The 16,539-nt window shown below is 37.3% G+C and overlaps 1 protein-coding gene across 2 annotated transcripts in view; it reads left to right on the top strand.

The window, feature by feature from the left end:
- LOC309889563 (transcription factor RFX3-like) overlaps positions 1 to 9,401 on the top strand; it is a gene marked incomplete at both ends in the record, with an annotated part of 145,340 nt that extends 135,939 nt beyond the window's left edge. The window contains 4 exons of one of the 2 annotated variants that reach the window (XM_082782427.1): positions 2,196 to 2,404; positions 4,595 to 4,748; positions 8,376 to 8,418; positions 9,172 to 9,401. In XM_082782427.1, the coding sequence (XP_082638553.1) occupies positions 2,196 to 2,404; positions 4,595 to 4,748; positions 8,376 to 8,418; positions 9,172 to 9,401 (636 nt within the window). Of the gene's footprint in view, positions 1 to 2,195; positions 2,405 to 4,594; positions 4,749 to 8,375; positions 8,419 to 9,135 lie in introns of both variants that reach the window. The other variant, XM_082782426.1, reaches the window with a different exon arrangement.
- Positions 9,402 to 16,539: the final 7,138 nt, after the last annotated feature.

Genomic DNA, 16,539 nt, shown 5'->3' with positions numbered 1-16,539 from the left:
AAGTGCCGGGTCCTGCACCTGGGGCGCAACAACCCCAAGCAGCGCTACAGGCTGGGAGATGAGTGGTTGGAAAGCTGCCTGGCAGAGAAGGACCTGGGAGTATTGGTCAATATCTGGTTGGATATGAGCCAGCAGTGTGCTCAGGTGGCCAAGAAGGCCAACAGCATCCTGGCTTGTATAAGAAACAGTGTGGCCAGCAGGACTAGGGAAGTGATTGCCCCCCTGTACTCAGCTCTGGTGAGGCTGCACCTCAAGTACTGTGTTCAGTTTTGGGCCCCTCACTACAAGAAAGACATCAAGGTGTTTGAGCAAGTCCCGAGAACGGCAGCAAAGCTGGTGAAATCTCTAGAGAACAAGTCTTATGAGGAGCAGCTGAGGGAGCTGGGGTGGTTTAGCCTGGAGAAGAGGAGGCTCTGGGGAGACCTTATTGTGCTCTACAGTAACCTTTAAAGAGGCTGTAGCGAGGTGGGGATTGGTCTCTTCTCCCAAGCACCAAGTGATAAGACAAGAGGAAATGGCCTTAAGTTGTGCTGGGGGGTGTTTAGGTTGGATATTAGGAAAAATTTCTTCATTGAAAGGGTTGTAAGGCATTGGTAAAATTTGCCCAGGGAAATGGTTGAGTTACCATCCCTGGAGGTATTTAAAAGACGTGTAGATGTGGTGCTTAGGGATGTGGTTTCGAGGTAGACTTTGCAGTGCTATACAGTGGTTGGACTCAATGTTCTTAGAGGTTTTTTCCAACCTAAATGATTCTATGATTCTCCTTAGAAGAAACAACAGCTTTTTCTCCTGTTGTTCAACTAATTGACATGGTCCAGTGTAGTGTTTTTTCCCTGCTACGCATCACAACTGCTCATAGGCAAAACAGAGTATTATATATAATATATATACAATAGACAATATATATTTATAGGGAGATGAATATAATTTATTGCCTATCACTAGCATACTAGAAAAGTGAGAAATTAAAGCAAACTAAAAACATTCCCCCCTCATCCTTCTATGTCCTCCCCCCGAGCGGCTCAGCGGAACGGGGAATGGGGGTTTCAGTCAGTCCATAGCGCTTTGTCTCCATTGCTTCTTCATGGTCTTTCACTACGCCTGCTCCAACGTGGGATCCCTTCCATGGGCTGCAGTCCTTCCCAACTGATCCTATATGGGCTTCCCACAGACAACAGCTCTTCAAGAACTGCTCCAATATTGGTCTGTACCACAGGGTCCATCCTTCAGGAGCAAACTGCTCCAACATGGGTCCCCCATGGGTGGCAGCTCCTCTCCATGGGCTACAGGTCCAGCAGAAGTGTCTTATTGGTCTTATTTAAGGAATGGCACAAAGTTGTGCCAGGGGATATTCAGACTAGATGTTAGGAAAAAATTCTTTACTGTGAAAGTGGTCAAACACTGGAACAGGCTTCCTAGAGAGGTGGTTGATGCCCCATGCCTGTCAGTGTTCAAGAGGCATTTTGACAATCCCCTCACATATATGCTTTAGCTTTTGTTTAGCCCTGAAGAGGTCAGGCAGTTGGACTAGATGGTCTTTGTAGGTCCCTTCCAACTGAACTGTTCTGTTCTGTTCTGTTCTGTTCTGTTCTATTCTATTCTATTCTATTCTATTCTATTCTATTCTATTCTATTCTATTCTATTCTATTCTATTCTACGTATTACAGCCTATGGATAAACACAACAACCCCATTTTTTGCCTAATAAACAAATCTCTTTTCAAGTGAGGTGCTTAAAAATATTTAAAAAAAACATATTTGAAGATAGAATAATAACTGCTTCAAAGCAATAGAAAACATGGTACTTTGGTTTCTTTTCCTCTTTGTTTCTTACTCTCTCAGCTTCCATTTGACTGTCCTTTCCACTACTTGTTCTTGTAGTCCTAAGCCTGACAATTTCTGAATTTTTTACTAGAAAAAATATGAATGAAAGAAGTTGAAAATTCTTCCATGAAAACCAATATGGACCACTGCAATGTACTTGCATTTTTTCGATTGTACTTTTGTGTGTGCTTTATTTGATGCCCGTTTTCATACTTTGGGTCGCTTGCTCTTATTTTCTTTCAACAAAATTTAAAGATGTGAAAATAAAAAAACTCATTAGTTTGGCTAAGAAGTGTATTTAATCCTTTTAATTGTTCAATCTTCAAGAATAATTTGTCTTTTGTTTTCATGTTTGCCATGTGTTGTAACAGGAGCAGGCTTCCTGGGTGTGTCAGTGTGATGACATTATAGTTCAAAGACTAGAAACAGATTTCAAGATGATTCTACAGCAGCAGAGCACTCTGGAGCAGTGGGCTGCCTGGCTTGATAATGTAATGATGCAAGCATTGAAACCATATGAAGGAAGACCCAGCTTTCCTAAAGCAGCACGAGAATTTATTTTAAAATGGTCTTTCTACAGGTAGTTTTTACTAGTCTTCTAAATTATTTTAGCTATTTTATTATTTTCTGAAATGTATACTATAATAATGTTGACAAAATTAAAAAAAAAAACAACTTCATACAATAGTTTGAAAAGCTGTTTCCTTTTTCCAGAAAAAAATAGTGTTGTTAATATCAAACTTGAGACTATGTGTAACTCAGCAGTGGATGAAATAAACCTTGTATATTATTTGAAGTCTTGTGCAAATGTAATGAGGTTAGAAATCACAAAATGTGAATTGCATTCAGGAGACATAACAATAAGAACATGCTGGTCTGAGTATCTCAAGGATATTCAAAATCTTGAAGAACTATCGTAGCTAGCTCAGAGGATAAGAGGGCACTGAAGGAGAAAGGGAGAATGAACAAGTAGGAAAAAAATATCTTCCCCTGTCCCCTCCACAGATTGGCTCCCTGATGAAAAAAGGCAATAGGTGTAATTGTTAATAGTTTCCAAGATATGGTTTCCCAAGTATAGAGTCGACGACATTGCTGAGTACAAATACCAGGTTAGGGTCATGACCAGCAATTTCAACATATCATAAGCCATCGTTACACCGCACAGTACCATAATGATCTTAAACCAGGGCCCGGAAAGGATAAGCAGCACAACAGGGAGCACATAAGGAAAGTAACATGCTATATAACTCAATTTGGAAAACAGGCACAGCAGACTTGAGATTAAAGCAATCAGCATTATGACTAGCAACTATTAAGCAGGTCTAATACTTATACCAATTTTAGTTTAACACACTCTGGTCAGATCTGTTGTTATCTCAACCCTTCATGCCCCACGTTGGGCGCCAAAAAGAACTGTTGTGGTTTAACCTGGCCGGTAGCTAAACATTACACAGCCGTTCGCTCATCCTCCCCCCTCCCTCTCTAGGATGGGAGAGAGAAATAGGAAAGTGAAGCCTGTGGGTTGAGATAAAGACAGTTTATTAAGACATAATAATAATAATAATAATAATAATAATAATAATAATAATAGCACTAATAATAATGTGTATGAAACAAGTGATGCACAATTGCAATTGCTCACCACCTGCTGACCGATGCCCAGCCTATCCCTGAGCAGCCGGCCTCCCCACCCTGGTACCCTGGCTAGCCACCCCTATCTATTGTTTAGCATGACATCAGATAGTATGGAATACCCCTTTGGCCACTTTGGGTCAGCTGTCCTGGGTCTGTCCCCTCCCAGCTCTTGCTCCACCCCTAGCCTGCCTGTTGGCAGGACAGAGCGAGAAGCTGAAAAGTCCTTGGCTTGGTGTAAGCACTGCTCTGCAACAATTAAAACAACATTGTGTTATCAACATTCTTCTCATCCTAATCCAAAACATAGCATCCTACCAGCTACTAGGAAGAAAATTAACTCTATCCTAACTGAAACCAGGACAGAATTTTATCCCGAGTTAGAAACATGGTTTGAAACACTTTGCGTTGAATAGCTATATAATTTTAAAGACAATATTCTTAATAATATTAATTAAAATACCATGATTTCTATTTTTATTATGTAGGGAAGACAAAATCTTTTTTAGTGTGTAAAAATGCATTAAAAAAAAAAAATCCCATGTCAGCTGCTACTGTAGCAGTTATCATAGTAAAGGTAGCTTTTTTTTTTTTTTTTTTTCCAAAACGGTACATTGTAGCATCTACTTTATGAAGGTATCATATGGATGTTTTTGTCCACAATCTGTATTTGTCTATTTTAAGATATAAACAAACTTATTTTTGCATTATTTATATACTACAAGTTTAAAAGCAATACCAATTAACACCTTAGTACTAGGAATATGAGCACATCAGGCATAATATTTTGAATGACTACTTTGTTTAAAATTAAATAATCTTAATACAGTTGTACTGTTTAAAATTTTAACAAAGAACTTTCTTCCACTGTGGTCAGTTTTTACATGTGCTCACATATTGGTAACTGTGCATATAACAAAACAAAACCCTTCCTGTCTTTTAAAAATTTTAGCTTCTAGTTGTGTAATGTGGTGTCCAACAATGCCATGTCTTTCTGAAGACATCATAAATCAGATGTTTGTGGTTAGCATTAATTTTAAAAATAGTATTTTTGAAGTGTATATTCCATTGCATATTAATAAATTATGAAAGAATTGTGATATTTATTTCATAAATATTTCTTTCCATATTTAAATAGCTCAATGGTGATTCGAGATTTAACCTTACGCAGTGCTGCTAGCTTTGGCTCTTTTCATCTGATCCGCTTGCTTTATGATGAGTACATGTTTTACTTAGTAGAACATCGTGTTGCTCAGGCAAGAGGAGAGACACCTATCGCAGTTATGGAAGAGGTAAGACACCATACAAGATAATGGATTGATGGATTTAGTGATCGACTTGGATATGCATCTACATTTTTTTAATGTTTAAGTGGAGCTATGGGATATTTCGTAATATAACTTAATATAACTGTTGCAGATTGAATCTCAAATACATTTGGCATCTTCAAATTTGGGTTCCTAAAGTTATATATCTTAAACCATGTTTCCTTGGCTGATTTTTTTTCACAATACTAAAAATCACAATGAATTCTAACACTAATTTTCTGCAAGTGAGCTTGTTCATAAAAAATAGCAGATCAAGCTACTAGGTAGATACCTACATTCTTGAGTTCTGGAAAACTAAATAGTTTATATGAAAATAATAAAGTAAGAGATTAATAGGAAACTTGATTTCAAGGATCTGTTTTTACATGTATTTACACACACTTAATTCCAATACAAATATTTACACAACTGCGTACTAACTTCAGAAAGGTAGCTCATGTGCAGAAGTTAGTTTTGCTTAAATGGTACTGTTCACGTGTATTGTTTCTTTATGGCAAGGTTCTGGTAGTGGGGGGGTGGGTGTTGGAACTGGGCTGCAGGAATGGCCTCTGAGAAGAGGTAAAGGGCTGCCCTGGGCTGGACACAGCTGGTTCCACTGAAGTGGAACCACTGAGGTCCAGGAGGTCCACTCAGCAGTGGACCTATCACAGACTGATCCAATTAGCAAAGTTCAGGGTGACTCTGTGAAAACATATTTAAGAAAGGGCAGTAAATACCAACTGGACAGGAACAGGAGGAGAGAATAAAAGAGAGTGAGAAACAAGAGAGCAGTAGGAGATGCTCCATGGTAGAGCAAATATTCCCTGCAACCTGTAGAAGATCTGCACCCCAGAGCAGATATTCCCTGCAGCCCATAGAGAACCTTCAGAGCAGATGGAGGAATTCTCAAAGGAACTGCAACCTGTGGAGAACCCATGCTGAAGCAGATTTGCATGATAGGATTTCAGCTTGTGGAGAACCCATGCTGGAACAAAGAAAAAACATGAGAAGGAAGGAGTGTCAGAGAGAAACTGCTATGTAATGACCACAACCCTCCCTGCACCGGCTATTGCCTCAGTGAAGGGACTGAATGTAACATGCAGCAAGAACACAGGGAGAAGAGAAGTGCTTGGAGTGAAGTTGAGCTGGGGAAATGGGGAGGAAAGATGTTTTCCCTAAGCATGGATTTTTTTGTTTCTTTCCCACTACACAAATCAGTAATTAAATATTTATTTTAATCAGTAATAAATTATTTTTCCTCAAGTCTAATCTGTTTTGCCCATAACAGTAATTAGTAAGTGGTCTCCCTGTTTTTATCTCCACCCATGAGCTTTCTCACTTCCATTCTTCCTATTTTCTCCCCCATCCCATGGTGTGGAGGGTGGGGAAGTAAGCAAGCAGATGGGTGAGTGGTCTCAACTTAGAACCACTGTTTTACATGTGTCCATGGTATGTGCAAACTGAAGTTTACCTCAGACATCTTCTCTTCAGTAGATCACCTAACTTTAATTTTCATATCATAGAATCATAGAACAGCTTGTGTTGGAAGGAACCTTAAAGATCATCTAGTTCCAACCCCCCCGCCATGGGCAGGGATGCCACCCACTAGATCAGGTTGCCCAGGGCCTCGTCCAGCCTGGCCTTGAACACCTCCAGGGATGGGGCATCCACAATCTCTCTGGGCAACCTGTTCTAGTGCCTCACTACCCTCTGAGTGAAGAATTTTCTCCTAACATATCATCTAAATCTATCCTCTTTTAGTTTAAAACCATTCCCCCTTGTCCTGCCATTATCTACCCGAGAAAAAAGTTGCTCTCCATCTTTTTATAAGCCCCCTTTAAGTACTGTAAAGCTGCAATGAGGTCTCCCTGGAGCCTTCTCTTCTTCAAGCTAAACATCCCCAGCTCTCTCAGCCTTTCTTCATAGGAGAGGTGCTCCATCCTTCTGATAATCTTTGTGGCCCTCCTCTGGACCCACTTGAATAGATCCACATCCTTCTTGTGCCGGGGACCCCAAACCTGGATGTAGTCATCGGGACCCATAGCCTTGTACCTGTTCAGTTTCATCAGGTAGTCTCGAACCTGCTCTTCACTTACAGTGAGTGGGACTTCGCTTCCCCAGCCCTCATCTACAACTTCAGGGAAACGAGAGAAGCCATATGGGAATCAATGTACCTATAGAATTCCTTCATGTTATTCTTTGCATCCCTTGCCAAGCTCAATTCCATCTGTGCCTTGGCTTTCCTGATCCCATCCCTGCACATCCGGACTGCACCCCTGTACTCTTCCCAGGCTGCATGTCCTTGCTTTCACTGCCTGTGCATTTCCTTCTTCCACTTCAGTTTTCTTGCACAGCCACCCCGGTTTCCTGCCCTCCCTACTCACTTCCTTATACAGGGGAATGAAAAATTCTTGTGCTTTAAGGAAAGAGTTGCCAACTCCGTTCATCTCCTTTGTCTGTAAAGACAGTGTTCTAGGAGTTTTGTCCACTAGGTCTTTAAATAGCTTGAAGTTTGCTCTTCAGAAGTTCAGGATGCCGACTTTGTTCTTTGCCAGGCCTGTATTCCTCGAGATCACAAACTCAGCTAGGGCATGGTCACTACAGCCCAGGCTACCTCCAGTCTTGACCTCTTTAATGAGCTCGTTTGCATTAGTAAGCACCAGGTCCAGTAACGCTTCTCCTCTGGTTGGTTTGTCTAATACCTGGACCAGGAAGTTATCCTCAACGCACTCTAGGAATCTCCTGGATTGCTTACAGCCTGCAGTGTAGTTTTCCCAGCAGAAATCCATGTGGTTGAAGTCCCGCATCAGGATGAGAGTATGCGAGTGTGACATGCTTCATGTAGTTGAAGCAAGAATGTCTCATCCACAGGCTCCCCTTGATCAGGCGGCCTGTAGTAGACCCCAACCACAAGGTGTCCTTTATTGGTCCAGTCCTTAACTTTTACCCACAAGCTCTCAACCTGTCTGTGGCTGTTTCTCAGAGGCATCTCTTCACAATCAATTCCTTCCATAACATAGAGGGTAACATCCCCACCCCTCCTTCACTGTCTCTCTCTTCTGAAGAGCTTGTTCCAGTTATGTGATCTATCCCACCACATTTCCGCAATAGCAATCAGGTCATACTTTCTAATTGCACCATTGTTTCCAACTCCTTCTGCTTGTTTCCCATGGTTTGTGCATTAGTGTAGAAGCACTTCAGCTGGGCTATCGGTTGCAGCACCTTTTCAGAGGAACCCTTCCTAATTGCTTTGGATTGGAACAGTTCACAAGTATTTCCCTGTTGTTTCCTAAAGTGACAATGTTCCCAGGTTTGCTTTCATCACTCAGAGGTACATCCCCTTTTGTGAGAGTTGCTTAAGAATTCACATTATCTCAGGAGTTATCACCAAGGAATTGTACTTTTAAAGTGTTACAAAATGGACAGATGTGGACATATAATAAATGATTCACTTGGAATGGAATGGAAAATGAACTGGTATACTATGGACATGACTGCAGTCACATGCATGCACTTTCATACTAGCCACAAGCTATTGGAGCTTCATCGTAGATAATCTAAGGTCATGTTTGTGTAAGACTGCATCTACGCTTTTTATTGTTTATTTTGCAGTTTGATGATTTAAATGCTACATCCTCTGGAAATATGAATAAAGGTAAGCAGTCAACTCTCTAAAATGTTTAATTTTATACAGAACTAATGTGTGTCTTGGAGGAAAACAAGTCCTTATTTTTTGAAAATGTAGTAAATGTGTATATTACTATTATATGTGTACAATATGCTTTACATGATAAACAGTATATAGTAATAACTAGAATGCTGTAGCTAAGGTTCTTAACAAGAAAATATTTTTAAATGTTTATTATTTACATAAGAATTTTTCAAAATTTCACCCATTATTTAGCTGTATATCCTTGTGAGAGAGCTGAAGGAGATGGACAGTTGGAAAAACTAAGATTTGATGAGCATGCACATATACCTACATTTGTAGTGAATGATGATTTTGGTAAGTGAAGATGGCAGAATTAGGTCCAAGCACTTGCCAAATAACTTGCTAATTGTTACTGAAGAATCTAGTAAGATGTGAGTTTATGTCCTCTTGGTAAACTGTAGGCTTAGTTTGTTCTCAGTTCTTACACTGGTTGTATAATTTGGGGCAAATCACAACCTCTCTTCAGTTCAGTTTCCTTATCTATAAAATGAGATAGCATTAGAGAGAGTTCATTAACCTATTTATCTGTAGAATTTGTTGACTTCTCCCAGTAAAATCTTAAGCTTTCAATTTCTACTTTATCAGGTTTCTATGCTTCCCCGTGTTTTCGTATTTCATGTTATTTGCAAAATAAAGGCCCTTGTATTTAGATTTTTCCATTTTGTGCTATTTTTTCTTGGTTGTTTATTTGTGCAGATGAGGGCAGTGAAGTTGAAAGTGAAATAGAAGACATGGGTGAAAATGGAGAGCCACAAGACAAGAGGGAGAAAACAGAACTGCACCAGGTGGGCTGTGTGCAGCAGCCAGCGCTTGAGAGTGGAGTAGAGCAGAACCTCCTGAACCCACTTCATAATGAGCACATTGTTGCAAATACTCAGACTGTCAGACAATGCAGTGCTACTGGAAATACATATACTGCAGTCTAATATTGAAGCACCACACTTACACCCAACTACATTAGCCCTGTTGATGCTGGACTAAATGTGGGGGATGGAGAAAATTGGTCTGAAAGTTGACATCACATTTTTAGCTATGCTGAACATTACCTTTTATTACAGTTGTGGAATGAAATGGGTGTATGTATGTTGCCAGGTATTTAAAAAAAAAAGTAAGCAAAATCATTTTACATTGGCTACTCAATGAGTTTTCCTCATTTCAAGTGTCAATGAAGATTTTTGCCAAGCTTTGAATGTTAATGCTTTTGTCCTCTTATAATTAAAGTAACTTAATTTTTTTTCATAGTTTTAAAAATTATGTTAATTTTAATTAAGTCTTTATTATTTCATATAGATGGGTTTTTAATTAGGTGCACTTCTGTAAAATATCAAAAGAAATACTTTATTGTATTTTTACTGGAGGCATACTCATTTGATTGCATATGCATCAAATTTGTCATAAAAGGTGCTTTTCATTAAACAGAACTAGAAGACACTATTTTGATGAAATTGTGATCATTCAGGGGGTATTTTTATGATAATGCTGGAGGATTGGGAAGATCTACTGTTTTCTTTCTGTAAGGAAGAAGTGTTTTCACTGCATTTACAAATGCAGAATGATAGAATTGTAAAAATGTGGTAATGTGTACACTGTAGGCATACCAAATTATCTGATCACCTTGTAAACAATACAAGCTTCCTTTAAAATCGACAGCTCCAGATTTTATTTGTGTGCCAGTTCCTCTGGTTTTGGAGACTACTGATTCTATATTTGGGACCACTGCACAGATGCTTTTGGTGGTTGAATGGTATTGTAGAAACTGAACCTGAAAAGAAGTGACTTTATTTTTTATTTTTTTAAAGTGTATATGCTACTTATGCTGAACTGGACATACAAGAAAACATTCAATTTAGATGACTTTCTTCTATTCCAAGTCTTTTCCTACTAACTCAATCATCTGCTGTCATAAAAGATAATTTATAGAATGTAAGGAATGTAGCAACCCACATAATTTTCTTTTCAAAATATATTTCCTGATTCTTAAAGTAAATTTACATTTTTACAAAACTTTAATAAGGTACTATAACTGGCACACCTTACTTGCACTTATTTCCAATTGCATAGAATTTGAATAGGTGGCAAAATGGACCACTGCCATTTAAGAATGTACATCAGGGATCATTGTACCTCGGCTATTACATGGTGCCTTAAACAGAACTAAAGCTAAGATTATTATTTTTTGTTATTCTTAATAACTGTTAATTTTTTTCATGAAATGTTTTTTTTTTCATTAAAATTTTATTTTTTCGTGAAAATTTCAAATGAGGTTTATGTTCATTTATCTCTAAATTCATCTGTGCACTGAATCCTCATAGTTTTTGTTCCCCCAAATATCACTGTCATGATTTTTTCCTTAGAAATCAGCACCCTTCACCAAAAATCCTAAAAAATAACCCATGAAAATATTTGCTCCCTTTCATTATATGATTTTTATAAGTAAAAAAGAATAAGCTATTCACCATTTTTCATTTTTAACATAAGTTTTTAATGCTATAGTATTGTAGTATGACGTGTATTTCAAATTTTGTATTGACAAACCTTAAATGTTTACTTATCATAATCCTTTATTGGTAGAATGTTGGATTTGTTGTTGCTGAGAGAAAAGTATTGTTGTAAAATGTAAATCTAGATTGTTAAGAAGCGGTTGGACCTGAATATCTCCGGACTGACATTTTGAATAGTTGTTCACTGTTCATATAGTGCAAAAAGAAAATAATATATTCACACAAATAATGTATTTCATGTATTCTAATAGCAATTATCAAAAAAATGGAACTATCCCTGATTCAAATAACTGAATGAAGTTTTTATGCTTATCAGTTGACCATTCTCTCAAATAAAACAATATTTTCCCCACTTTAACAAATATTTAAAGGAATTCAGTTGCTGTAAGCTGATGTGTATGCTTACAGGTTTGAGAATTTTCTGCTTCGATATGAATTAATATGAATTGATTTGCACACCTTTGCTATTTTTTAATAGATGGGTACTGTTAATGATTTAAGACCAGAGATATGGATACCTCAGTCCAAATTATGTAGCATGCAGCACGTGGCTGAATTACCACATCAACTATGAAGTCTGCTTAACTCTTTTAGAGCTCTAAAAAACTGTAGCAAGTATCCGCAGGTTAGACATTATAAGAACTTTTTGGGGTTTTACCTGATCTTGATGTGGAATTCCAAATAATTATTTTAGTGACACTTCTCCCATATAACTTAGTGAACACTGTTGGGAATGGGTGTTGTTAAATTACTTTTTAAATCACAGGGCCCAATTTTCACAGGGGCCAAGTTTTATATTTATGAAAAGTTGTTGGTACATTTTCATATTTCCCATCATAAATCAGTTTAAAAAATCCCTCTTTTCAGTTATCTATTTCTGTATTTTATTATTGTACTGTAACATGCTTTGTGCACCCTTTTTTAATGTTTCATTAAAAAAAAAAAAGAGTATATTCTTTAAATTGTTTACTTACAAAGTCACGATGTACAGCATTTCTGCCTTTAGCTCACAAATGTGTAAAATGTGCTGGTGTACTGTCACTGAAGAATGCATGGGTCTATAAAACATTTCAGTTTAAACCAAACCATTTTTAAATGTATGAAATACTGTTTTGGTTCAAAATATTTTCAACAGGAGACCTAATCTGATATATTTGTGGTTATCACCAATTGACATCAGTATTGTTTAGAAAAACATGTATATTAGTTAGAGCTACATTGCAATTTAATTTATAGAGTGGATTTACAAAACAAAATAACCTTTTATAGTAATGAAAAAATGGTGAAAATTTAACTTTTTAAATAATGTAGGTATTTTTGGTAATTCATATGATAGTGATTTCAGAGTTTAAAACATTAATCTGAGAGATCAGTGTAAATTTCTGAAAATTGCATTCTTGTCTGTAGAACAGGAAAACTATCATGTCTACAGTTTAAAAACAGGTCAATGAATGGTATTGTAGTATATTTGCTAATTTGGCAATTAAAAGAAAATAAATGTAATAGAAGCATAAACAAAATAGTTTTAGCATTAGAAAATTAATTTAATGTAATGCTTTGCATTAACCCTTTGAGTATTGTAAGGATAAAAACAAAACTTTTTAGATAGGTTAATTAGATCACTAAAAATGCTCTATACATCTAAGTAGCTGGTCATGTTGCAGATAATATTTTTTATTTTCTAAATTAAATACTTGCATATTAGACAGAAGTGGTTTTGTTATAGAAGGCTCAATAGACAGGCTAAATTATTCACTGCTATCAACTTGTGCTGTCTGGTGCAAAACACTACTTCTGCTCTTTTGTTTTCATAATTGCGTTAATATCTCAAGAAATCAAATATGTAGCTCTACAGACATAAGTTGTCTACTTTAAGAGTCCTTTACAAGATGGAGGTTTAGAAAGGAATATATATACTATTTTGAAAATCACTTCAGGGTAGTATTAAAATGCTCTAATAATGTCAATTAAAATCTTTAGAAATAAAAACAAAATTGCTTAATTAAAAGAATAAATTTTACAGAACTGTTGGTATGTTTGCAGTCAAATTTTCTGCAGTCTATCTGATAAATAGATACAAAAAGGAGAGTGTTGTATTCATATTACTTTTAACTTTCGTTCACTTTGCTATTGACTAATAGAAAGACAGAGGTACTATATTCAGTTTCCTCTACAGGGATGCAGCAGTTTGGATGAATGTCAGAAAAAAACAAAACAAAAACAAACAAAAACAACTTGAAATTGGACCTGCCTTCTGATGTGTTGAATTTTTTTTAAATTTATTTTTTTATTGCAAGTAGTACCCACCAGAGCACGGGAACAAGTTCAGAACTGAGAAGAGAGTTTCTGAAATTATGTATAGAAATGCTACCTTACTGAGCTTTTTTACTGATCCCTTGCAGAAATTAGCAATCCTAGGTGCAGATGTATTTATTCAAATCTAGCTGAGTGGAATAAAAAAAAAAAAAAAGCCTCATTACCTTGTTTAGTGGAATTACATCGGTAAAGTGCAAGTAAATTATAAACATTTTTAGTCAGTTAATGCAAATTCATGCATAATTAAAATACAGTACTCAAAGGGTTTTAATTTAACATTTTATTTGTAATTTATTGTAAATGATTACCAGTTTGCCTTGATCAAAGCTGCTAGTGATTTTATGTGCCAGCAAACCTGAGTTTAATTTACCAATTTTAATTAGGAAATAGTAAAAGCCACTTACAAAGTGACTACCTAGTAGAAATGCTGGGACTGAAAGCCCCAAGTAAATAAATATTTGGTAAAAATTTGTTCATGATGTTGTCCAATAAAAAGTTTGGATTCCTTACCCATCCATACACTAGGTCAAGATATTGTTTATTTCAGAATTGATCAACTCTGGGTACTAGGTGCTTTCCCACTATGCTGGCACATCCACGCCACTCTTAATACAATCCCTTATAAATACATTTAGAATCATAGAATCATAGAATATCCTGAGTTGGAAGGGACCCTTAAGGATCATCAAGTCCAACTCTTGACACCGCACAGGTCTACCCAAAAGTTCAGACCATGTGACTAAGTGCACAGTCCAATCTCTTCTTAAATTCAGACAGGCTCGGTGCAGTGACCACTTCCCTGGGGAGCCTGTTCCAGTGTGCAACCACCCTCTCTGTGAAGAACCCCCTCCTGACGTCAAGCCTAAATTTCCCCTGCCTCAGCTTAACCCCGTTCCCGTGGGTCCTGTCACTGGTGTTAATGGAGAAAAGGTCTCCTGCCTCTCGACACCCCCTTACGAGGAAGTTGTAGACTGTGATGAGGTCTCCCCTCAGCCTCCTCTTCTCCAGGCTGAACAGGCCCAGTGACCTCAGCCGTTCTTCGTACGTCTTCCCCTCCAGGCCTTTCACCATCTTCGTAGCCCTCCTCTGGACACTCTCCAACAGTTTCATGTCCTTTTTATACTGTGGTGCCCAGAACTGCACACAGTACTCGAGGTGAGGCCGCACCAGCGCAGAGTAGAGCGGGACAATCACCTCCCTTGACCTACTAGCGATGCCGTGCTTGATGCACCCCAGGACACGGTTGGCCCTCCTGGCTGCCAGGGCACACTGCTGGCTCATATTCAATTTGCTGTCTACCACGACCCCCAGATCCCTCTCTTCTAGGCTGCTCTCCAGCGTCTCATCGCCCAGTCTGTACGTGCAGCCAGGGTTTCCCCGTCCCAGGTGCAGGACCCGGCACTTGCTCTTATTGAACTTCATGCGGTTGGTGATTGCCCAGCTCTCCAACCTATCCAGATCCCTCTGCAAGGCCTTTCCACCCTCATTTGAGTCCACAACTCCTCCAAGTTTGGTGAATTTAAATATTTGTACTATCCCCTAGCCTCCAACTAGTTATATAATTAGCATACTGCTGACATGACAGAATCATTCTGCCCATCCTCAGAAAGGAAGTGTCTCCCAGCCTAGGGGCATGATTTTTACTATTGTAATGAGGATAGTTCACACTAGAATACTCCTATTCTTTGTTTTTCAGCCAATTATTCATGTTATGTTTATTGGTGACATATTCAAAGGCATAGTCAGGATGTTTCCTTCAAGAATGTCAACAGAATGGTCTTCCCAATTAGTAGTTCCTCAGTTAATCATCCTTTAGACATCTCCAAGGCCCGGGTCATCTTACCCCTTCCTCAAAGAACATATTTTATCTCTTTCACGCAAAACAGAGTTAACTATCTACTGGTAACAATTAGGGCTAAAATTCATCGTAGAGAAGAAGGTCCATAACAAGACTATGAACATCAAAATGACCCACACTTAAATCCAAATAAGGGAAATGCTCTTATGTTCTTCTTTGATTGTGGTGCAAGAGTTTTCAGCACTCCAAAATTATAAATATTTTTAAAGAATTAAAACTGTGAAGGGACAACCTCACCTTAACTAGTGTTTACCAGGGAGCTAATTCAGTATCTTTTGACTTGCAACAAGAGGGGGTTTGGGTATGTTTTGGTTTGTTCTTAGTTTTTTTTTACACAAAGAATACTAAAGGGTTCCAAAATACATTGTTAAAATGATTGTTTTGTATTTAAAGATTAAATATCATATTAAAGTAAACCAATAAAGCAATTTAAAATATCATTTTTGGTACCAAAGCAAATTGCTCAGCTTCACAGAAAATTGCTCATCTTCACAGGAAATTTGGATTTACACTAATAAGCAATGAGGCTATTAAATAAACTTTGAGTGCCTTTCAAACACTTGGGAAATTGTGCCTGAGATGGCAAACTGTAATTAGGGTAATTCTAGAGCTTGCCAATCAATAATTCTGTCATCACTCAGGACTTTCTTATCTTCTAGGAAACTTACTTGGTACCATTTATATTCTACTGTATTTTTTTTAAGTGCCATTATTTAAATTTTACTTAGTAAGTGGCAGATTACATTACTGAGTCCCACAAGCACAGAAACGTAATAACGCTAGGAGAAATTGAACTTTTGTTTTCCAATTTACTGCATACATTATGTAAATGAAGAAACCAACTTTTTTGTAGACTGGACATGTGATGTAATGTTGTTTTGCACTTTTGGAATTAGTTGAACACAGGTTTTACTTATTTAAGGAAAACATCTTTATAGGATAATTTGAGAGCTGTCTTTGCATAACGTATTTGATTTTGTAAATATGTATTTCCTTATGTGATTTTTTTGTGAGAAATGCTAAATCTTTTAGTATCTCATGTTCTCTCAGAATTGGAAAGAGATAAATAATAGTTTGTAGGCAATTTGTGTTGTGTACTGTACACGAACTAGGAAACTTTTATAATTATAAAAATATATATTAACTTTTAGGGTGTTGTTTAAAAAATAATGACTGAAGCATACTAAAATCAATAGGATTTTTCTGAATATTTCAGATGAACTCAGGCTAGTTTTCTTGTGTTTTTCAAAACAAAATTGTCTTGTCTTCTGATATAAATAAATTTGTTTTCCTGTTGCAAACATTTGAATTGGTTTTGGTTCAAGATAATTAAATATTTTAGACTGTAAATGCTATTGATTTCAAAAGAAAAATGATTTCAACTTCTGC

The sequence above is a fragment of the Aythya marila genome (genome assembly GCF_965140915.1).
Source record: "Aythya marila genome assembly, chromosome: W".
Taxonomy (NCBI): Eukaryota; Metazoa; Chordata; class Aves; order Anseriformes; family Anatidae; genus Aythya; species Aythya marila.
This window is presented reverse-complemented; position numbering and strand designations above follow the sequence as displayed.